The sequence below is a fragment of the Momordica charantia genome (assembly GCF_013281855.1).
Source record: "Momordica charantia cultivar OHB3-1 chromosome 5 unlocalized genomic scaffold, Mcharantia_2.0 BLBB01000005.1, whole genome shotgun sequence".
Lineage (NCBI taxonomy): Eukaryota > Viridiplantae > Streptophyta > Magnoliopsida > Cucurbitales > Cucurbitaceae > Momordica > Momordica charantia.
Genome location: NW_028275163.1, coordinates 20,515,870 through 20,540,484, shown reverse-complemented (window position 1 = coordinate 20,540,484; position 24,615 = coordinate 20,515,870). Strand labels below are relative to the sequence as shown.

Genomic DNA, 24,615 nt, shown 5'->3' with positions numbered 1-24,615 from the left:
AAAAGGACGAAAAAGATGAAAGGCACGTGCAATTTTTACTTATTTTCCATTTGGGTTTTGGAAAAGAAGCCTAAGGCCATTGGTAGGAGATTTTGAAGTTGCACAAGAAATTAATTGTTTCCAAAATATGACAAGTTTATATACAAGTGTTAGAGGTTCAAATTTAAGAATTTTCAATTATGTTCAAAATTTAGTATGATTTTAAGTAGCTCAATATTTAATATGGTATCTTTAACAAATTTTAATTAATATGACAATATAATAATTGATGAAATACAATGTAACAAACATATAGTCAGAGGAAATAGAAAACTAGATATAAATGAACCACCAAATTGTTCAGAATTCAAACGGACCATTTTCCTTTTTATATTAAAAAACTAAACCAAATAATAAATATACTTTAAACAAACTAATTTCAGCTAACTAGTTAAGACATCTATCTCCGATTAAAATATCTGACGGGTAGTGGCGTAGTGGATATGTTGCTAAATAAGAATACATCCTCCTCAGCGCATAGCAAAGACTTTCTCCCCAATTCAAGGACGCATAGCAAAGACTTTCTTCCCAATTCAAGGACGAGTCCCACTTGATTATAGTGTTGGGAGGTCATCAATACCCTTGATTATAGGAATCTAGTAGACAAAACCACACACATCGATCCCGAGTTATCAAAAAACAATCATAATAAAGATCTATTAATATGACCATTAATGAGAAAACATTTATTTATAAATTTAAGTAGAACATCATCCATATAAAATTAAAAATGTCATTACTAATATAACAAATCTTGACTAAAATAATAACAAATCTAGCTCAAGTTAAGCACATATGACATAATCATCTCTATCGATGATCAACACCCTTACTACATTTACAAATAAGACAATTACAATTTCTCAAATTAAATTCCATCAATTCTTTTAACTACAAAATTAAATTTAGCAAATAAAGATCTCAAATGAGCCATTCCAGGTGAAAATGAAAGCTCATATCAAGAAATTCACGTAGACAACGGAATCCAATACAAATGGATTAGATTGTTGTCATTGATCAACACAATATGCTTAAATATTTCTAGTAGTCTTTTTACATGGCTCCATTGTTCAAATATTTCTCAACAGGACAAAATTTCTGAGCCATTTTTGGGCTTGTTAATAATCTTGCACACGTGTTTCTATATGTAAACACAATATAAGTGATACAATGGTAAGCTAATGATACAAAATCTTATAGCATCCAAAATTTACATCCGCAGAACTCGCTCTCTTCTAATGCCAAAACTAATTAAATGATTCAAAACTCAAGAATATGAGGCCAAGAATTACCACTCATCAGACTTCGATTTTCTGCATCAAATCAAAGCTACCGGTACCCATCTTTGCTGGCAAACCCAGACAAATTCTAGCAGATGGAGTTTCCAAGTTGTCTATCTCCCCATGAAATGCAGCTTGAACAATGAACTTCGAAGCTGTCTCAAATGTCATTCTACTGAAAGGAGATATCGACTCGGCTATGCCTCCTAGTCGACTCATCGGTCGGTAACCGCCAGAATGAGTCATATAATCAGCAACGAGAGTTAGGTGTCGAATATTGACAGATATCCCATATGAACTGAAGATATTTTGTATCTCTCTCATTACGGTTTCCCTAGCAGCTTCCACTCCGTATGTTTCTAGCATGGCATGGATGTCATTGGAATATATATATCGAACATCGAGCTCGTCTTGTAACTCCCAGAGCATCCGAAAGTCGACTCCAGTGGTCTGTACTGCAGGAATCTTTTCCTTCTCTTCTAGTTTCATTTTCTTTCTTTCCTTGACATTATTCCCATGGTATATTACCTGACCTTCCTTGCAGGTGATTTGTTGACAGCGGATAATTTTGCCAGAGCTTTGGATAGACACCTTCTGGGCCGTTTTTTGAGCAACCTGAGAGCAAGAAAGAAAGTTTATTAAATGAAGGCAATGGTGAAAGGAAACTTGAGAAATAAAAAATCACAATATATTATGAGAAACAGAGATTACATTTACACCAACAATTTTCCAACTTTTGGATGAGCAAAAAGGATTACATCCACCCATCAGCATCATTACGATATCTTTTGTAAAAGTCTTAACAAGTTAAGAGGAACGAGCCAGGAGAAACCCAACCCATTCATTTTTGGGACCGTAGGGCAGAAGGCAATCCCCAAGAGATTAGGATAGGAAGTTGGAACCAAACCATTTTGGATTCACCCAAGAACTTGGGTCATCTAATATCTCTCCACAAAGTGTGATAGCCGCTAAGGCATAAGACTGGATTGGTTTTTCTTTAGACTAGTGTTTTAAGGAGCATAAGGCTCAACTTCAAAGGAGGATCGAGAAGGCATAATTCTTACTGAGAACGTAATCAAAAGGTTCAAGGAAAGATGTTCAACAAAAATGGGGGAGGGCATAAAAGCTCTCAAAGGCATCAAGATTCAAGTGAGGGAATCAACCTTCATCCAAGTCCATTGCTTTTGTCCAAGTTGTTATTTTTGTTGGATAGATTGAATAGAGAAGTCTCAGTTTTTTTATATCCCTTATCTTTCTTCATAGTTAGCTATTACGGACCACACAGAATAGAATAAAATAATAAAGGAAAAAGAAGTGTCAACAAAAAAACCATACATATTAAACTGATATAACAGAGCACCTTCTACTATTAGACCAGTGCTGCAGCAAACATGAACTCAACATTCCGAAATTGAAAATACATAGTTTACTACAGCAAGGAACAAACAGACCAGATCCAGATGAAAAGAGAACGAATGTGAGGAAGTACCTGGGTCAGTAAAATATGAGGTTCATTGGCAAACTTAAAATGAACCTCAAAGTGATTTCCTTTGGCTGCAACAAAAATTGCTCTATCATAGTCCTTCCTAGAGAATTCTAATTTAGCTCTCTTCTTCTTTTTGTTTGCTGTTTTGGGTGTTTTCCCTTTCAAATTGGACTTCGAGACATCTGTTATCTCAGTTTGATTCTCAGATGTACTGTCTTTAGCGATATCCATGATATCATCATTGGTGATTTCAACTTCATCACCTTGATCAACTTCACTTTCAAATCCTGCTGATGGTGCTTTGGCATTAAGCTCCTCATCTGAATCATCTTCATAATCCATCTCATCCGTTGCTCGCAGTTTTTGCTTTTTCATATCAAAACCAAGATCTTCAGCAGCATCCACGTCATTACCAACATTATCATCATCATCATTTTCTTCATGTTGTGAACTACTAACTTCATCTCTTTCACTCGAGCCCTGTGATTGTGAATCGGGCACAAAATTTTTTATACCGTTAATTCGGGATAGCAAGATCATTTCATTTTGGATTGAATCTTCCAACTCCCTAACAAACACAAATTCCAAAATTTCTTCCAAATCTTCTGAAGATACATGACCATGCTGTGGATTATTCTCAAGTGGGTAAAATTTTATTTCAAGCTTATAAATACTGCATATCTCCCGCTTCCGTACAGAAAATGGCACGACAGTTACTTCCATACTCTCTATTATGTCAGCTACTGTAATCTTCTTCAACTTATTAGCAAGACACTTTGCATAATCCCTGTCATATAACGAAGTAAGTAATCCTGCTTCACTATAATATCTGGCATGTAATAATGTAGGAAGCAACACGGATACAAAATCCTAAAGAAGAAAGGTTGCCAGCAAATACGGAGCTTGACTATAATATCTGGCATGTAATAATGCATGCTTGACTATAATATCTGGCAGGTAATAATGCATGCTTGACTATTCAACAAAAATACAGATGCTTCAAATATGGAGAAGAATGATAATAAACAAATCCAGAAATACAGCATCGTCCAGACGCTCGGTTCATGAGAGTATGAGAAACAAAAATTGTTAGAACAATCAAGATTCTAGGAATGAGCCGCCAATCTTAAACATGCGAAATTTGATAGTATGCTTCACAGTAGGGTGATTTCAGACACTTGTCCGACAGTCAATCATTAATCCATTTATTGGTGCTCTACATTATAATTTCAACTTTATTATACTCCAGGATGAAAATATCAATGTCAATATCGATAACTTAAATTTAGGGGTATATCGACACATATTTGGATATTGATGGATACTCCAGAAAAAAATCACGGATCACGGAAATTAAAATGTTGTGAATTTCTTAATAAAACTTTTAAAAAAGCTTATTAAAGTCATAAACTATCATTTTATGCATATGTATCATTAACACACATCAATATAAGAATAGATGGTAAAGTAATGAATGTCAATAAATCAACAAAATTTTGATTAATTCATTGATAAATAAACAATGTCAGTTCATATAAATACACCGTTCTTTTACAATTGGGAGTCGAAGCTTTGCTTCCCAATACCCCGGGGCACCCGCACCCACCCCAACCTGAGAGACATCAAGGGTTTTTGGTATTAAGCTCACCAGATGGTGCGAACTTGAGACCTCTAAACCAATATGACCATGAGACCCCAAGCCCTCGTCAACTGGACTGCCCTTTGGAGCTCATTACACCATTTAACAACTTAACAACAATAAGATGTGTTTTTTGGATTATAGACAATGATTAATATGCTACTGATAAATACATAAGAAATACAAAGAAGGAGAGGTCGAGACAATGATTTTTAATGTAATTTGTGTATTATTTTTTTTATCTATGGATCCAGGTCATCTTGCACGTACCTCGATTAATCTCACGGGACAACCGTCTGATCCTACCACATTTGGTTGCCAAGGTAACTCATAGGATATTAAATCTCAGGTAGGCGACCACCATAGTCTGAAGTCATTCCCTTAAGCCCTTTAATATTTGCATGGACCCTTATTGACCATTAGGTCAAGGTTGTAATTTATGTATGAATTTGTGACCCTAAATTCTTGGCCTAACCCAAAAACTCATGGTGGAACTTTCTAAAGTGATAAGAACTAAAATACCCGTTGGTAGTGAGTAGAGACGAAATGATGATTAGTAAAATACCATGGATATCAGCATTATATCGCGGATATCGGTAAAATATCAAAAAATATCGACAAAATATTGGCAGAACTGTAAAAACAACTCTCCCCCTGTTATCGTTGTCGGACCCATGATTTTAGCGACATATTGCCTATATTATGGTCAATATCGGTGATACTTTTATCCCTGATTATACTATTTATCTGCATAGATTAATAGACACACATTTGACTTAACTAAGAAAATGACCTGCAAGAATTTGTTAACTTGTGCCTGCAAAATTCACATAAAATGCAATCTATAAAGTTCCCTTCGCCATAAAATGCAATCTATAAAGTTCCTTTCGCCGTGGTTCGATAAGTTTCAAAGATTCCCTAGGCTATCTTTTATCAAAAAATAAATAGAAACAGCATAAAAGAATATTGATGTGATTTTTGGCGAAGTCACCATGTAAAATGTACACTGGTAATAAAAAGATCAGACAAATATTTAAGTCTGTCTCTAGAGAAGAATCAAGAAACACTGATTTTAACTTACATTGAGTAGCCATCTCGTAATGGACATGTCATAATTGGTGTCTTGATATCATGTGAAGCCGTCATCAAGATCTCTTGAAGGCGTGGGATTCCAAGTGTCACATTCATCTCACCACGCCCAGCATGATGGAACGTGTTCAACCTAAGATACATATTTCATTTCAATAGCAAAAGAGAATGATAGTGAAATCAGCCACTATATACCATCTAATGGGACTAAAACTTTCATTGAAATGGCACATAAATGGGACATTGACATAACTTAACATATTTAAATAGCACATAAATGGGACATTGACATTGGTGAACATAGTATCTATCATATACTACTTCATGTCAGATTGCCAACTTTATCCTTCTCATGACACTCGCTGAATGTTATATTGTTGAAGCATAGTTAGAGAATGATATCTTATAGAAGGAACTGCAGAGTGTTGCTGTTATTTATAAAATTTATAGTATAGGAGAAGATTCTTGTAGTAGGGTGATTTTACAGAAAATTCTTAGTATTATATTGAATGAAACATTTTCTAACTGTCCCTGTCACAGTAACATGTTTTTGAAATCAAAGTTTTATTTCCTACAAAATAAAATGATAACATGTTTTAATGTCCTAGAATGCATATCCAGTAGAGCTTTATTCTTCCCTATTACAGAAAGTATCTACACTAATTAAGATGACATTATTATTTCCTATTAAGAATTTCTTTAAACAATTCTTATTCAAATAAAAATAACATGATTAGATGTCTCAAAAGGAGGGGGGACTCTTACGTCATCTGTGTTGATGGCTCTCCGATAGACTGAGCAGCAAGTACGCCAACTGGTTCTCCAGGCTGTGCAAGACTTGACAGGTACTTATTCTCCAACAGCCTGAAAAAGTCATCTTTTTGTACCAGACCAGGAGCCTTGTCCTTCGAGAAGGAATTATATATGACCTCTGCTTTCTCTTGAAGAGCTGAAGGCAACTCATTGATATATATATTATACTTGCCAAGCTGATGATGACTTTTTTGGTATAGCATATCTCGGTTCTAAAACAAAAATAGCTATGATGTAAACATTTAGAGAAAACGAGCAAACAAAAAATAAAAAGCTCTATCAAGCATCCAGATTTGTGAAGCTTAAAGTTCTTACAGCTACAAGTGCTTCAAATTTTGTAATAAATGCTGTTTTATGGACATCTATGCCATCCTCGCCATATTGAAATTGAATAATGGAGCCATCAGCATCACGAACAGTGTGATCGTAACAAATTTTTAGAGACTCCATATTCTTTATTAGGCATCTTTGAAGATATCCACTACGAGATGTCTTGACTGCTGTATCAACCAACCTATGAGAGAGAAGACTCACAGTTCATATATCAATAGGATGTCAATAAAATACTAATCATATTTTTATAGTAGCTAATAATTATTGAATGTTGCTCTTTAACTAAAAAACGATCTATCAAAAGCTATAAGCAAAAAACAGGAACAGATACCATAAATCGAGTGTTATATGGCAAATCTAGAGTTTTAAGAATTTTATGCAACCAGTTTTATTTGTTTGATATAGTCTATAAAAAAAAATTCATAAGTTTGATATGAGTTAGGATCAACTTAGATAGGAGGGGATTTTTCAAGCCTACTAGGTATAGGGATCCCTCTTCCCTCTGGCCTTTTAGGCTGTAACCCTTCTTTTTGATAATTTATTTTTAGTTTCTCGTCAGAAAATAATGTCAATTTTTGATCAGAAATGATGATCTGAAACCCAAACTTAACTTTAAATTTTCAACTATCTAGAACAGTATGTAGTGTGGATACATGATGCAAAAGCAATTAAACTTTTGAGAAGAAAAACCAAGTCCTATTGATGCTAAATCACACAAAGTATAGAAGTTTAGTTTACCCTTCACGGCCAGCCATGCAATGGAAGTAATATTCTTGAGGTCGAAGACCAGTAAGAAAGCGATCAACAATAAACCCTCCAGCTCGTGATGCCCAATCCCAAGACGGAAAGCAGGGTAAGGTCTTTCCTGAGACCATTCTGGGAACTCGCTTGCCTTCTAACTGCTGCTGGCCTAAATGTGAAGATATTTGTTGAAAATTAGCCTGTTCAAAGCACCACATATTAGGAAAAACAGAAGAATCTAAAAGAAGAGCAAAATTGTGATTGAGCGTTTATTTAAATTTCAACACTTGAATGTAACAAAAAAAAAATTTAAAGCATTTAAATGCGTCAACAGGTCACTACAAGTTAGGAAAGATGGTCAATTATGTTGAAAAGGATGGAATCCCTAGACAGTAGTTTTGGAAATATTTTTGTATTCATTTGTTTGAACTTTCTTCTTTTTGTATTCTTTATTGCTGCATTTCACTTTCTAAGGTGCAACAAATACCATCACCTTCGATTTTATTATGTTCAGGGAGATAATAACTAATAACTTCTTTCTTGCATAAGATAACCATTCAAAAGAAAGGAGCAAAAATTAAACTCAAGCCTAGGATTTGAACTATCTAATATTACTCGACAAACAGTTTAATAGAAAAAAGATAGCATTTACAAAGACGTAGCATCCTATTTATACTTTTATAGAAGCTTCTAATTAACTAGCAAACCATTATACCAATTCTTCTAGAAAAAGAATACTAACAACATCAACTACACCAACTAATTAACTACTACACTAACTACTAGAAAGTAAATACTCAGCAAACAATTGAACTCTAAATATCGATCGCAGAGGAAATAACATCAAAGGAATTCAAACACATGACTACTGGTTCTAATAGCATATTAAACTACGAAATCCAAAAGTTTAAGCTAATAACTTAGAGCATATTTAATTTTATATTCTAAAAAATGCCATACGTAGATAAGATCCCAACAAAGATTTGAACTTTGAAATAAGAGATCTAAGATTATTATTCATCTTTTTAACCACTGCACTAACTAATAGAGGTTATTTGATCAATAAAGGCTTACTCCATTTAAAGCAAAAGGGAAAGAAGTTAAAATAGGAAAGGAGGTAGAAAGATATAACAACTGAGGGTGAAGCATTGTGTCGGCTGCAAATGCTTAGATACTCAGAATTGCAAGGAAACCTACCGTACCACCTTTAGCCCCAGATGTCGTCATCAGAGAAATGCAGTTCTTTACTGACGGTTTTAGTAAGCCCTCAGACAGCAAATCTTTGAGGACCTTAGAGTTTCCCGTCCTTTCATTAAGTTGGCTGGTCATTTTTCTATCCAATGATGTTAATGCAGGTTCTCCATTATCACAAATAGTTTTTTCAATATTCAATTGCAGTGTCATTGGGTCTGCATATCAAAAAAATCAAGTCCCAAATCAATCAGAGTAAAAAAGTCCAAAGGCAAAGCAAATAGATTACCACACCTACAGCTATAATAAAGATATTTGTGTAGCAGGCTGAATAATAGAAAGTGTAATGAGATGCAATCTTCAGGCCACAAGTCTCCATGGAAGATATAGCTTAACGTCTTCAAAAAATATAATTAACTAGGAAGAGCTAAATGCCCATTTATATTTGCCTTTTCAAATCATTTTCATGCTATTTATCCACATCAATTATTTTTCCTTGAAGGTTCATAATAAGTAGTTCTCAAACACTTGCAACATTTTAATCAGTGTGCATGAATTATAATTACAAATAAAATGATGCACATGAAACAAGATGTTTCCTCCCTGGCATCAAGAAGTCACCAAGAGAAAGTAATTTACCTAATTAATGTGTCAAGTTCTAGTATCGATCCTAAGCAAGTGGTTTACTCTCTAGAGTTTTTGAACTAAGCAAGTGGCCTAGAATTACAATAACTTGATAAGTGGTTTGAGATTTAAGATTTTTTTTTTTTTAACAAGAAACATAATTCATGATTAAATATTTATCGAATATTCTAGTATCGAGCCAAAGCAAGTGGCTTAATATTTCTACTAAATGCAACACAAAAATCTAATGACAAAAAACAAAATGAATTTTTGTGAACTTTCAAGTACTAAAGCATAACATTTCAAAGTATACAAACCAAAGCAGAAAAGTACACACATTTTTTTAACAAGATACAAAATCCTCATCGAAGAAATGAAAAGATACAACAAACGTTCATGGAGATACAAGCTCCGAAAAGAAGTGAAATTTTGAAAAGGAAAAATAAATAAAAAACAAAGTTGTAGAAATAATACAAATGTTTCATGCCCAAGGCCTTGAAAAACATATATAAAAGTACGGACAATCCAAACAAGAACTAAGAAAAATAACTCCATGACTTATTCGAAGACAGAAAAGAAAAAGTCCTCCCAAAACAACCCACTGAACAACTTTCAAAGAAAACCACAAAAATCACTAGGAAATCAGACTGAGGAGAGGAAAACCACCAACTCTAAAAAGTACCAAACAATATCTACAAGAGATCCATTGCTAATACTTACTTATTAATTACTATAACTTTATGCATCGAGAACTAGAGGCCAAGACGAAAATACCTAATTTTTCGCCATCCTTGACCTTAAGAAATCCCAGATGCACCTGTTCACCGATTTTCTCGCAGATTTGGAGTTGCTCCTCCCTTTCCTTGTCCATACATTCCAACAGCAAAAGATCGTCTACTCCACATGTGAACCCATGCATCTAAGTAATGAAAGATGAATGTTCAAGTATTACCAATGCCAACTCGTAACATGAGTTACTAACTATAATATGTTATTCTATATTAATGAGATTATGTTTGAACTAGTGCACCATCACCTGAAGAAAAACGGTGAACAAACGACTCATTACAGAAAGCAACAGGCCAGCTGTATTTGAACCGTAAAGCTCATGCACTGTATGCACTAAGCCATAGTCACCAAATTGAGCCTTATCTATGACACCTCGCACCAATTCATTTTTAAATATCAGTAAGCTATCATCATCCAAATGCTCTGCCTTCAATTTATCAAGCTTTGAGTACTCCTTTTTCTTTGAATTCCCTTCATCAGGAACTTCACTTTTTCCCAACCTATTTTCATTCCAAGTTCTCTTTCTCTTTGATTTATCACCATCAACCACCTTGACTTTGGAAGAATTATTCCCCGTATGTCTGCACTTAAAAAAACCACGTGGAATTTTAACATCTTTTTCCACACAAAATGGTGGGGAGCCTCTAGTGATGTGCTCCAATAAGGCTGTAACAACCTGTAAACCAAAAGAAAACAAAAATGAAGACACCATCAGAAATCAACCATGGCAACAAGTGAACTAGTTGGGAAACAACCAACTTATATTCAATCCAGGAGCAACGCTGAGAAAAGGCAAAATCAAACATCAATAGTTTTCTAATCTCAACCATTTTAAACACCTTGAGTGATGCAGATTATTAGACACTTCATCGTTAACATTGCTTACTCAAGTTCAAGCGACACAGAAAACATCTTAACAAAATCCTCTAAATTACTAAAGTAGCATACACCCATTAACTCCTAAGTCCTAATCATTTGGCTCATTTTCTTTTGCATGTCTCGATGCAACATTAACGTGCATATATCTTATTTGCTAGCAAATTTCTAAGTTCTAACAACCTGTTTCCCTGTCCAAAGAGGCTCTGGTTTCCATATAGCAGGAAGAACAGGTAGCATCTCAGCTTCAAAGTCTAAAGTGAAAACCTTCTGCCCAGGTTTCTCTGAAGAAGCACATGGTCTTGATGTTGAAATGCCAGAACTATACAGAAGCTGGCTAAATTCATCAAAATTTAAAAAAGTATCCTTCTTCGTGAGAAGTACAGCACTTATAATGTGATCCTGAAGAATACATAAAAAATTAGGTGGTTAATCACCGACCTATATCAGTAACATCAGAAAATTTATGAAGTAAAAAGCTCAGGGTTTTGACAGAAATTTACTTGTGAAATAGAGTGGTACCTGAATTAAGGCTCTGATGGGTTCACCACTGGTAGGTTTTACATATTGGTTGTTTGCATTCACAATGTTGTAAGCTTCAGCACGAGAAATTTCATCTTGTGGAAAGTGAACATTCATTTCATCACCATCAAAATCAGCATTATACGTACTGTAATTAGAGGACAATAAATTTTCAATGCCACATGCCACATGCTCTCATCGAAAATATCACAAAATGTTTTACAATTATATGCAAATTATACACACTGGTACCTGCAATTTGCATAGTGCATTCGAATAGTTTTCTCTCCCTTCAAGACACGAACAACATGAGCCATTATACTAGGTTTGTGAAGTGTAGGCTGTAAAAAAAGAGAGAAAGAGCCAAAAACATGAAGAAATGGGGTATAAATAGACATCCCAATGTTAGAACTAAAATGCAAGTGAATTCTAAAAGCCAGTTTACACCATCTTTATTTTATGTAGATCATCATTGAAAAGCATGAGTGCAAAGGACTATAGAATGCACGAAAGAATATCATACCAAGCCTCTAAAATATTTCCAATCCAATTGTATAAAATGACATATAGGCCTATAATCTGCAACATCAAATACTCATGATGAAGCCATCTACCCAGTAAAATTATAGTATGGTATTCACATCATAAACAACTTTTATGCACTTCAAAATGTTCAGTACGTGCAATCCATTTAATGGATAGTTTTCATAAATAATTAAATCTTTATCGTACAAGATTTTTTTCCTTAAGAACTATGACATCAGCTTCCACCACTAATCCATATGCGTACAACATGTGCCTGTCTTATAGTTACATCTAGGAATCCCTTTATTAAAGCTTTTCAACCAAAATCGGCATTTAATCCAGCCCTACATCTCAACCACTAGGGTATCTTTCCAGGCTCATTGTAGAAGGTATATCAACACACAATAGGGGTGTCCATGGTTCGATTAGGCTTGATTTTGGGGCCGGACCAAAAGCAAACCAAATTAAAAAAAACAAAAAAAAAAAAGAAAAGCAAAACCCTACCGAACCTCAAATATTGTGTAGACCACACTGAAGCAAACTGCAAACCAACATTTCGATCGATTTGGTTTGGCAGTTTAGCGGGCAAGGTCTGCTTGCCATTGGCCTGTTTTCATTATACCAAATCTATAATGCTAATGTTAAAGTTAACATTCATTCTGGAAGCAATTATAACAGTAATGACAAAAAAAATAGCATACATGTAAAAGAATTGTGTCAAATGACACCAAAATTTACCTGTCGATTCACAAGAACGATATCTCCATCTTGCAAATGCCGATTCACAATTTTCCCTTCAAATTCATAATCGCCGCTTCCTTGATCCACAACCACACCGCGAGAGGATGGTAATTTCCTCGAGATTGAAATGCGTGATTTCCGGCTTGGCTTCAAGTTCAACTTCACGGTAGCTAACTTATCAATGTAGTGTGTGGCTCCTGGATGGGTTTCCGGACCATTGATTATAGCATTTCGTAACTTTTGAACATTCCAAGCAGTCACTCTCTGGAAAAAAGTAACAATGCAAATGAACAAAATAAAACATGATCAGTTTTATAGCAAAAACATGTAAATAAGACCCCCCCCCCCCAACACACACAAAAAAAAAGGGCAATACCACCAGACATGCTATCAATAACCTGCTTAAGCACATGCACCATTTTGCATTTTTTCTTAACAAGAAACAAATTTTTCATTGATGAAATGAAAATGAACAAAAAATTTTCAAGGATACAAACTCTCAAAAGAGTGAAAATAAAATAAGAAAGAAGGCAAGCATAACTAAGGAAGCTAGATACAAAACTACTCCGACCAAATAAAAGAATCCCAGTTGTTAAAGATAAGAGGGCGAATAATGGAAAAAAGAATCAGCAAGAGAACACCAATGAAAGGGTCTTGAACTTTGTTGTTGTAAAAGAGAACACCAACAAAACTACTCAGGCAAACTAAACGTTTATAAAAAAGACACCCTAAATGCAAGGGTTGTTTAAAAAAAAAATCACATAGGCTCTAAGGGGTAGGGGCAAGGGCTTTGTGCCTTGAAGCTTTTCAGAGAGGCACGCGTTGATTTCACCTCACCTTTGCACAAAAAGTGCGCCCAACGCCTAGGCACACGTCCCGGAGCTTTTAAATCACTGGAATGATGTGCAAAAGAAACTAGGCGCCTATAAATACCTCAAATAGAAAATTTCTAGATAGGGATTCTAGAGTATAGCTGATCAAAAAACAATAACTGCAGCTTCTATGTCCTGCTCATTCAACAAGGGCACCCGTTAGAGTCTGATAACTCAATGATCATGGCCTTCTTTTTTCGAGCAACTAGACAGCGATGAAAGAACTTAGAATTCTCATCTTCTTCCTTCAGCCAATGAACTTTGCATTTCTGAATCAAGATGTGCTCTTCCTCGATGAAAATATTAAGTAATCTGTGTTATGAAAATATTAAGTAATTTGTTTTGAAGAGAAACACGAAGAGACCTTTCATCATTTGATATACCAAGACATTCTTCTTTCGCGTCTAAATTGGAAATGCAAATATTCTTCTTAAGCACATGCACCGTTGAAATGCAATAGTAGGCTAGACAAACAAAATTAAGACAATCAAGGCAAAATAGTTCAATGAGGTAATGGATTTTTTGGCTAGTTTGTCCTTGTTTTATCCAACTAATCTACTCTTGAGCCACGTACTACCACATCATGTCAAATCACCACTCATCTATCCAATCAAGCTCATATTTTAAAAGGAAAACCAATACATAGCATATTCAAATTTAGAAGATAATAAATATCACTACAAGTAGAATGCTTATTTAGAATAGGTTACCTCTGGATAGCTTAATCTCAAAGCAAAATAAGGGGGAATTCCAATTTCGTTAACTGCTAAGTAGGGATCCGGTGAAATGACAGATCGGCATGCAAAGTTAACCCTCTTTCCCATCATCTTTTGACGAAACATGCCTTCCTTCTTCTCCAATAACTGACATATTCCCACAGAAATATCTTTTTGACCTGAACCAGCCATCAAGAAAGCATGGCCACCATTCAATATGCAGATACTTGACTTGTGTATACATTGGTGACAGTACTAGACTACCAGTAATAGTAACATGATACTAATAGATTAAAATTAATATTAGAAAAACTCCTTTTTGAGTTCGTATCCTTCCAACATTTTGTTCCTTTTCATTAATCAATTAAAAATAATAATATAAATAAAAGTGGAAAGGTGTGGAAAAACTGCAATTTGAACAATGAGATAATTTTGGACCAAGGTGAGGCAGATCTTTTCAATTACTGGCACAAATACCAGATAACCTGTGCATAACTTTATTTCAGCATGGGTGGAATTTTATTAGGACATCTTACAGTAAAAAAGCCCTAAATAAGAATATAAGAAGGCTCCCTAACTGGAAATTTGAAAATAAAAAAAAAACAAAAGAAAAAAGAAGGTAATGAAGAAAATCGATTGAAACAAGCCAGCAAGACAAATTGAAACAAAATCAAGTCCCCAACTTCAGTACTCTCCCTTCCTGACATTTAAAATTTTAGTAATTTATTTCATTCAAGTATCCCCAGCAAGTAGGATGCACGCCAGAACCAAAAAAAATAAACTAATAAACAAACCAAATCAAGTTTTTCAAATTAATTTCTGGTTCTATTTTTTATGAAATTAAACCGACTAGTGCATATTGCTCAAACCAATTAAACCAACTTGATTTGGTTTGTTTATTATTATAAAAAATATGAAATAAACAAACCAAATCAAGTTGGTTTAATTGGTTTGAGCAATATGCACTAGTCGGTTTAATTTCATAAAAAATAGAACCAGAAATTAATTTGTCAGTTTCAATTGGTTCAGTTTGACTTTGGGGGATTTGGTGATTGGTTTTGTCATTTGTCTGATAGTCTGATTCGGTTTTAGAAAGAATAGTTTTGCCATCGTTTTTTTCTCAAACTGATAGGTCAAGTTCAGCATCGGTTTTAGCCAATAAATAAATAAATAATCAAGTTGAACCAACACGCTTACAAACCCTACCAGCAAGAGTAAATCCATATAAAGTTAAACTTAGCCCTGTTCTCAAGGGTTGCCATATTACAGATATGAAAGAAAGGCTTTGGCCATTTGAAAACCTAGATTTGGATCTCTGTTAGAAATGTTAATTTCTCGATCTTCGTAAACGGGAGAGTCGGAGACCAAGGGGTAACTGGTAAGATTCTGGCTTCTAGGGGTCTGAGGCAAGAGGACACTTTGTCCCCTTTTCTCTTCATCCTTGTGACAGACATTGTTAGCAAGTTAGTCTCTACTAGAGTTAAGAATGAGAGTTGGAAGGATTCCTTGCGGGGAGAGAGAGTATTTGCTTGTCACATTTACTGTTTGTGGATGACACTCTTCCTTTGCTCAGGAAAGAAAAGTTCCTTTATTAAGTTGATACGTCTCTGCTTGTTAATTGAAGTGATTTTGGGGCTCAGGATTAATAGAGATAAGAGTTCTAATAGTGAGCAATCCAAACTCACCTCTTGGGCTTCCCTGACCGGGCGTGAGATACAAGATTTCCCTTCCCCTTAGGGCTTACCTAGGGCTCCCTTTAGGCCATAATTTGAAGAACTTGGTGTTTTGGTCTCCTGTTTTAGAAAAGCTTCAAAAGTACCTTTCTGATTGGAAAAGAGCATTATTTTCTAAGGGAGTGAGACTTACCCTTATGTAGTTGAGAGGGATCCCAAATTACTTCCTATCCTTGTATAAAATCTCGGTGTCCATGTGCAAACGTTTGGAGAAAATCATGAGGGAGCTCTTGTGGGAGGGGATGGATGAGGGAAGAGGTCCTTGTTTGGTTAATTGGGATATCATTTAAAAACCTCAGTGAAGCGGTAAGATTGGGAATTGGGAACTTAAGGTTTAGAACGAGGCTTTATTAGCAAAATGGTCGTGGCGTTTTTTCAGGAACCTAATTCCCAGTGACATAGGATTATTGTGAGCAAATATGGTTTGCATCCTTTTCATTGGATCTTAGCTACTAGTGGTCTCAAGAGTTTTGGTAAATGCTCCCGGAACTTCTATCTTTCCCTTTTTCTCCCGATCTATTTCTTGCTCTATTGGGGATGGTATCAGATCTCAGTTCTAGGAGGATTATTGGGTGGGTGACAAACTCCTATGTCTCTTGTTCCATCACTTATAACACCTTTATGAGATGATGCCACATTCAATGACCTCTATGTTGGGGTCCGAGAGGACTCCCCTTCTAATTCTTTGAGTCTCTCTCAGTCTTTGATGGATAGGGAATCGTCGGAGGCTGTTGCTTTGCTATTGTCCGTAGGGGATGTTCGCCTCATTCAAGGGAGAAAGAACCTTAGTGTGGGGTCCCCTAGCCAGTCACCAAGTTCCTCTTGTTGTTCTTTTTTAGTCTTTTGAGCATTCTTCGCTTCTCCCTAATGCCTCATTCACATCGCTCTGACGCTCTGAAAAGGTAAAGATTCCAAAAAATATAAAGTTATTCGTTTGGCAGGAGCATGGGAAAGTTAATACTATGGATCGTGTTCGGAGACATTCTTCCTTTTTTTTGGATCCTCGATGGTGCATCTTTTGCAAGAATGCAAGATATGGGACCATATCCTTTGGAGCTACCAGTTAGTCAATTTGTAATAGTTTATTGGAAGTTTTGGGGTTTCTTTGGCTCTTACAGGATCTATAGGGCAATGTTGGAGGTGGTGTTGCTTTTTCACCTTTTTTAGGATAGGGAGGTCAGTTATAGCAGGCTTTTTTTTTGGGGGGGGCTATTTTATGGGGTATTTGACTTGGGAGAGATAACACAATTTTTATGGGGGTTGAGAGGTCTTAAGAAGAAATTTGGGAGATTGTTAGGTTAAATTCTTCTTTGTGCTAATCGGTCCCGAAGGCATTTTGTAGTTATAAGTTACATGTTATTCTTTTGGATTGGGTCCCTTCTTACAGGCCAGTCCCTTTCTTTGTATGTCTTTTGTATATTCTTTCATCTTATCTCAATGAAAGCTCGATTTTCTATTTTAAAAAACAAATAACATTTGATACAGATTATTCAAGAAAGTAAAAGCCAATGCAATTGTTCATCAGTTTTGTTTTATCAAAAGCTTCTCCAAAAACAGGATCCAGATTCCAGTGTGATAAACACCAGGTGTAAACATGATAGAAAATAATGGTTACAAAAAGAATGACAGAAACATTTGTTTTGGTCGATATATGTTTTATCCAGCAATAAAAGAAAGAAAATGGCCTATCAAAGTTTCTAGAATAGCTTAATTGCAAGAAATTATGACATGGAATCCATTTATCAAAGTCAAGTTATGTGCCTTGTGTCCAGGGTTGGTGCTAAAATTTTTCTTAAAAAAATTCAACTTAAATCTGAAAAAAGAAAAAAGAAGCCATAAACTGGGAATTGAAGCATTGCATATAAATTGAAGGCTGAAACAATTTGTAGAAAACATGACAGAATAAACATGCTTTTACCAGCTGCAGTTTTGCTATCAAACAAAACATTGACAGACTGCTGAAGATCCATCCATAGCCTCACTATCTTTGAGTGTTCTGATTTGTTAGCATGAGCATTTCCTAATGAAATATTGGACTGTAGCACCTTGTTCAGTAACACAGTTTGAGGATGCTCCATTACCTGAGAAACACAAATTATCAGCAATATTGAGATTCTCTTTCCGGAAACACATACCCGAGGCCACATAATTGTTACAGCTAGATTTATTGGATATTGGGTTAGGAAAAAATGTTGCATGCTAAAATGCTAGGGATAAGTACTATTACTTTAGCAAAACATACAATGACTCGTGATCCCAATTCTCAAAACCAGTTTAATATTGGCAACTCGAAAAATGATTGTTTTTAACGATATTCCTTACTGTATTAATAAGGGGGAATGCAAATGCTAGTCACCAGATACATTGTCTTAATTGACAAATAATGTTTCAGAGAGGAGACAAAAAAAGTATCATTCAAATTAACAAGAAATATTATAGTTACCAGTTATCATCTTATCAAAAGCTTTGATATTTAGTTGGTTTCGATTTACTAAATTTAATTCATTTCCATGCATCCACTTAAGTTGTTCCTAAAAGAAAAGGGATGATCAAGCGAGTGATCATCAAAAGCCTTTGGTCTTAGGTCGTATACAGAGAAAGAGAGAGAGTATACTTACAGAATCACCTCCTTTTGCAGGGGGTCGGAACTTAATTGGAGGGATTAGAACATTCTCTAAGAAAAACATGGAGTGGCCTGCTTTTTTTCCATGTCCCTGATGCTGAATATCACTAATAAACGAGCATAGCGTAGCCTCATTTTTCCACAATTGCCTCATGATAACTTTAACCTACAATAAAAAAAAAATAATTAGAAAAAATGGAAGGGGAAACAAATTGACCTGCTATAAAATAAACTGACAGTACCTCAGATGGCATCAAATGTCCTGAGGAGAAATTCTTTTGCATGAAGACTTCAGGAGGAACTTCCTCAGAGTCTTCTGTAGGGGCTTTGGTCGCAGTGTCATCGAATGCATCCCCTTCCGATGTATTGATAACAGTAGTGTGCGAAAATGTAGTCTCTTCCTCAAGCGAGGATATTCCTTCAGCCCCACTAATTACACTCACAGGCTTGCAACCTCTAATGGCATTCGCCCTCTTATGGGCTCCAGGCAAGCCACTCTGCATCCACCAAGAAGGAGAACTTGAAATCAAATCCATAAAACTTGTGCAATACAACTTGAAAGAGAGTTCAAGATTTCTACTAAGTAAATGGTTCTAATGAAACAAGTACATCAACTATATTTATGAACATGAGCATCATCTGTTAAATGGTTCTAGTGTCCAATGTGTAAATCATTGAATGGGTTAGTCATCAATCCCTAAAACAAACTATTAAACATACTTTATATGCTCAGTTAGAAGTGGGCATTTCACCAAAGGTTTCAATTGTATCAATCTATCCTGTTTAGTTCCTATTGAAGCATATACACGAGGGTGGGAACATTACAGGTCAATCAATCTCATAGCAAGCTTCCACTCACAAGATAGAGAGGTTTGGCAAGATTTCATGATATGTTGTTGAACTTACTCCTACCCACTTCAACACATATTCTCAGCATTCTGCCTTGAAGATCATCTTTCTCATTGATCATGTGTTCTTTGTTTTAGATCCAAAAAAAGCACAACTACATTCAACTATAATGAAGTAAAATTACAACCCCCAGCAAAACTACTAACTTCAATGAGCAATCTATTGGAAGTAGTATTTTTTCACAATCAATCTTTCACATTTAATAATCAATTAATGTATGGTAGCTTTTAAGAGTAACAAATGTTCTATATCATTTTCTTAATCAATCTTTTCTTTTCTTTTGTTGTTTAATAATGTACCGTGTATCGTAGAAAGTACAGACCGTATCTTCTATCAAATCAAATAATAATATAGAGTCATAAAAGCTAACTATTTCTCCTCTAAAAGAAGGAAAAGAAAAACAACAGTGTTATACGCTTCATTCTTTGGTTGCGTTCCTTCTATAGAAAGAAACTCATCCCTTGGGCATTTCTTTGAAAAAAACTTTTCCCAGATTAATATACTTGTAGTGTTTTTAAAAAGTGGTTGATATCATCAATAACTTTTTATAACAAACACAGCCAAGATTTACAGAAAAGGAAGGATAATAATAGGAGCTACACAACGGACCAAAAACTATGGAAAAGGGAAGAAAACAAATAACAAAAGAATCCCATATAGCAATAATCAAAAGAGTGATCATGTGTAACCACATTTGCCCATGACTAGTAGAGCTATAAATGTAATATCACTTCTGGATTTTAAGCAATGGGCATGTAATAATAAATACCATGTTAAGCCAACCAAAAGTTGGTCTACTAATCTTAGGATTTTTGGCACCACAATTTTTGCATTCTCTCTGTTTGGGCTTCAAAAATTTATTCACAACTGATATGGCTTCAGAAAATTGGAGAGAAGTCCATTTTCCTGGTTGCATGTTCTGCCTTCCATTGCTATATTTTGAATGTGAAGGCTCACTTAGCCACTCCGAATCCAACTCTTTGGCCTCGACAACATCACCATTTGAAATGAGGTCTAGTTGAGATACACATTTTTCAACCTAAAGTCAAGAATTAAATTAGCAAGTATTATTTATGTATAGAAAACATAAAGACGGGGTGTATGAAACTCAATATATTATACCTAAAAACATCATTAAACCATAATAAGTTTACCTGGGATTCACCAGCCCGAAAATGGTGGCAAGAGAAACAAGTACGTTGTAGAATATTATGGAGAATGACAAATAGCAAGGGGTTATACACAGGTGAAACAAGATCAATGTGACCACAATGACCAGGACAGTATAAAGGCCTTTGTCCACATGATTTGCAACTACATAAACAAAAATACCAAACAAATAAATATTTAATGAAATAGAGAATAAGTAAAAAACTTTAGAATACAAGACAAGCTCAAACCTGTAAATGAAAAGGATGTCACCATAATTTAAAAAAAAAAAAAAGGAAAGAAATTTTAATATGAAACTAAACTCAAAAGTCTTATAACACCAGTCTTTTTAGAAGAGAGAGAGATAGGGAAAAAATTTGTCTCCATCATTGCAGTTTAAAAGAAATGACAAAATCAACTGAAGAAAACCTTCCATTAACACGGTTTATATCCATTGCAAAGAAATTTAAACAATATGATTCCCCATTAGCTTGAATAAAGGGTTGTGCACTTAGTTTAGATTCATTTAAGAATCATCCAGTCTAAACAATCATGGCCTATGCCTTCAAAAAAAAAAAAAAGCAATCATGGCCTATGATACGCTCGTGATATTTGTGAGAAATTTGACAGAAGCTATTAAACCTACTTTTCCTTCCCATGCAATGTATGTCCAGTGATTAGAAAGAGTGAAGTTCTGTTTTCTTCCTAAGCTTAGAGGCACGTATTTCCACGGAGTGGAATCATTTGCCATTTGGTATGTCAGAACCTCTCATGATGATTTTCCATACTCAAACTAAGACCAACTCAAGAAATAAGCCACCAAAAGAACACGGCAAAACTACAAGAGAGGGCTCCAACCTCTTAAGATCATAAACAATTAAATTTACAATAAAGCTCAGTAGAATGGAATGGAAGTACCTATCAAGTCTCAACAATGATAAAAGGTCCAAAAGTCCATAAAAAAAATTCTTCCGCCAGGGAAAACCAACTCTAGAAACATGGCTATCAACATGTACACACAATAAGTCGATGCTAATAAATTTGTACTTCCTGTCCTATTTGAAGATGGATAATAAATTGGAATGTCTGATAATCTCGTAGACTATAAGAACGCTCCATATTCTAGGAGCACAACTTACATATTCATATACCAACTAATGAACGGAGAGACAAAAAATAAAAATAAATAAAAAAATAGATGTAGATAATGCAAAACAAAATATTCAAGATAAAACTTCGAGAGCCTATTGCCTATGAACAAGAAGCGTCACAAAACAAACTCGTATGTAAATCCAAGTGTGCAAACATTCGTCAAAAAACACAGATATATAAAATTGGATGGCAGCAGGACAAGAACACGATTTTTGAAAGATAACTAAAAATGTTTCCAGAATACTACTCACAGTGTTGTATCGTCTAAAGAACCCATTGCCGGATCATAAAGTCCGCCAGATACCGGTCTGCCCATACCGTCTAATAATATGGGCGCAGTAACTTTCACAGCACTGTGTTTACGAACCTCCTCATCAGTCATGAAACTGAAAGCGACCGCCTCGACCGACTCGGACGCACCCTGCAACAAATTTTCACGCCATTAAGGAACCTACAATACTTTTCAACGTTCCACCACAAAGCAGCTAAAATTTCCATGCCTCTACTTCAGAAGAAAACTTGAGTAATATCTGAAAACATCAAATAGAAACGGGCATCGGTACCTCTGTGGTCTGAGCCATGGCAGTGACAAGCTACTCCAACTACTTTAGTCTTCAAAAGTCGGCGTGCGCCAGAGAGGGAAAAAATATAGAGCAAGAGCAGGATTGAAAGAAGTCGAACATCAGCATATGAACGGCGACCACAAAAGGCACGCGATTTGAGGATGGCGAAGAACAGCAGTACGACGGCGGCGAAGAACAACGGTGCGGCGGCGGCGGCAAAGAGCACCTGTGCGGCGGATGGCAGGGGACGAGTGAAGAAGACGAGAGATTTGAGGGGAAGCAAGAGACGGTCGTTTGTTAATGTGACTGGAAGGAAAGGTTAAATAAAATATGAGATTTCAGATAATAAAACTTTTTTTTTTTAATACAAAGTGCTCCTCTTGTATATTTTTCTTTATTTTTATTTTATTTTATTGAGTTAATTTTCTTTATTTTTAATTATTTGTAGGGTATATATATATTTATTTATTGTATGTGATATACAAATAATGATACTTCATACCAGAGAGGAAAAAAATAAAAAAAGATACCCTCATTTGTATGTAATATGAAGTAATCTACTAGAACTAAGATTTTAAATTTGATATCAATGAAAATACCAAAATATCAATTTATAAAAATATTGATATTTTTTTAAAACATTTTAATTTAACAAATAAACGTTTCATTAATTTTAAAATTTGTTTAAATTTCTTATCATTAATATTTTGTCCATATGTATACACCAGTTAAAACACAAATACTAAAAAAAAGTAATAAAAAAACGTGACGGAAAGGGATAAATCAATTTTTTTATGTAAGTCGTTTTCTCTCATCATCTTAAAAAATTATAAGTAGCGTTTAGTTGGTGATCTGAAAACATTAGATTAAATAAAAACATAATTATTTTCGGTGTTTTATATGTGTTTGGTAGTACATTTGGAAATTTGAAAATTAAACATCAATTTAACAAATTATCTAATTAATATATTTGTAAATAAGTAGGAGTGACCACTAAATATTCAATTAAATATAAAATAATATTTATTAACATATATGCTATAAATTTTATGGAATTATTATTTTATAATTACATTATATTTTACTTTTTGAGTTTTAACAAAAACAAAATCCACGATGTAGCATATTTATCAAATATTTTATCTTTCTTAATTTAATTCGCATTCTTAAAGTTTCAAATTCATAGGAAAACACTGAAATACATAAAAATATTATTTTAAACATTTTTACATAATAAGAAAACAGTTTTCAAAAATAAATATGCCAAACGCTATTCACTGAACCATATGAAAATAATAAACCTAATATACACTGCATATGGAACGGACCTTTTAACTATCAGTACTCAATTTAATTTCTTTCTAGTTGACAGCTTTCACATGATATTCAAGGACCAAGATTATTGTAAGTTGAGTTATAAAAATAGTCATAGGACTAGAAATTGAAGTGAGAAAATTTTGTCAAAATGCAAGACTTGTTAATTTTATGTTTGAACATGTGAGAATCTTTTTCACTTAGAAAAATACGTCGAAATAAACTTAAATAATGTTATATATAAAGCGAACTCAAACAATGAATTTAAAAGAAACTTCACTTTTACATATCCATACCATAAAATTAATTAATTTTTAGCACGGTTATCAACTATGCGATACTAATCACTTCCTTTACGGTGGTTGATTGATTTTCCACGAAGAATAAAAAAGATATTCATATCTTTATAAGTAAATCACGATGTAAGGATGTAGTATATCGTATAGTCGTCAACCTGAACATGATTTAACTGATTAAGACATTGATATTTCAACTAAAAGGTCGTAGGTTCGAATCTCCCCTCAGAAAAGTCGATTTTTTCCATGTCCTAATTGGTGATAGATCATCATATCTTTAGAGAGAAAAAATGTCTACAATTTGCAAAATTTCATGTGATGGCGTTTTGTTTGTTTGATTATTTTTTTCTCTAAAGTGACTACCAAGATTAATGTGCTATACACACAAAAAGGAGAAGGGAGTTGGCATTGAGGTTAAGTTGAGGTCGTGGAGTTTGTGTTCTTAACTATATTGACAATATGCCATGGACCGATAAGCTAATTATTGCTTGATTGTGTGTATAGTTATTAGAAATCCTTGATATGAAAATACTAGCCAATTAGATATAAGAATTCATTATGTTATACAAATCCCCAGACCACAAACGCTAAAACTCTTAA

The 24,615-nt window shown here is 34.6% G+C and overlaps 1 protein-coding gene across 1 annotated transcript; it reads right to left on the bottom strand.

Annotated features, from left to right (window-relative positions):
- Nucleotides 1-1,023: 1,023 nt before the first annotated feature.
- Nucleotides 1,024-22,715, bottom strand: NRPA1 (nuclear RNA polymerase A1). Its single transcript, XM_022298543.2, has 21 exons — nt 22,406-22,715; nt 22,094-22,263; nt 20,696-20,855; nt 20,311-20,580; nt 18,875-19,129; nt 18,628-18,798; nt 17,928-18,090; nt 14,271-14,455; nt 12,686-12,952; nt 11,675-11,763; nt 11,423-11,570; nt 11,084-11,302; nt 10,272-10,700; nt 10,010-10,154; nt 8,618-8,829; nt 7,418-7,620; nt 6,662-6,860; nt 6,299-6,558; nt 5,526-5,666; nt 2,809-3,592; nt 1,024-1,934 (listed from the first exon to the last, which is right to left on the bottom strand). The coding sequence occupies exons 1-21, from the start codon at nt 22,421-22,423 to the stop codon at nt 1,338-1,340; spliced, it is 5,085 nt and encodes a 1,694-aa protein (XP_022154235.1). The 5' UTR covers nt 22,424-22,715; the 3' UTR covers nt 1,024-1,337.
- Between the last annotated feature and the right edge of the window lie 1,900 nt (nt 22,716-24,615).

Excerpts from the sequence above, each read along its gene's own strand:
- NRPA1 (XM_022298543.2), bottom strand. Across the intron at positions 19,130-20,310 it reads CTTTTGGTTGGCTTAACATG|AGTGGCTTGCCTGGAGCCCA; the intron begins GTATTTATTATT and ends TGGTGGATGCAG. Across the intron at positions 6,861-7,417 it reads TGCATGGCTGGCCGTGAAGG|GTTGGTTGATACAGCAGTCA; the intron begins GTAAACTAAACT and ends TCTCTCTCATAG.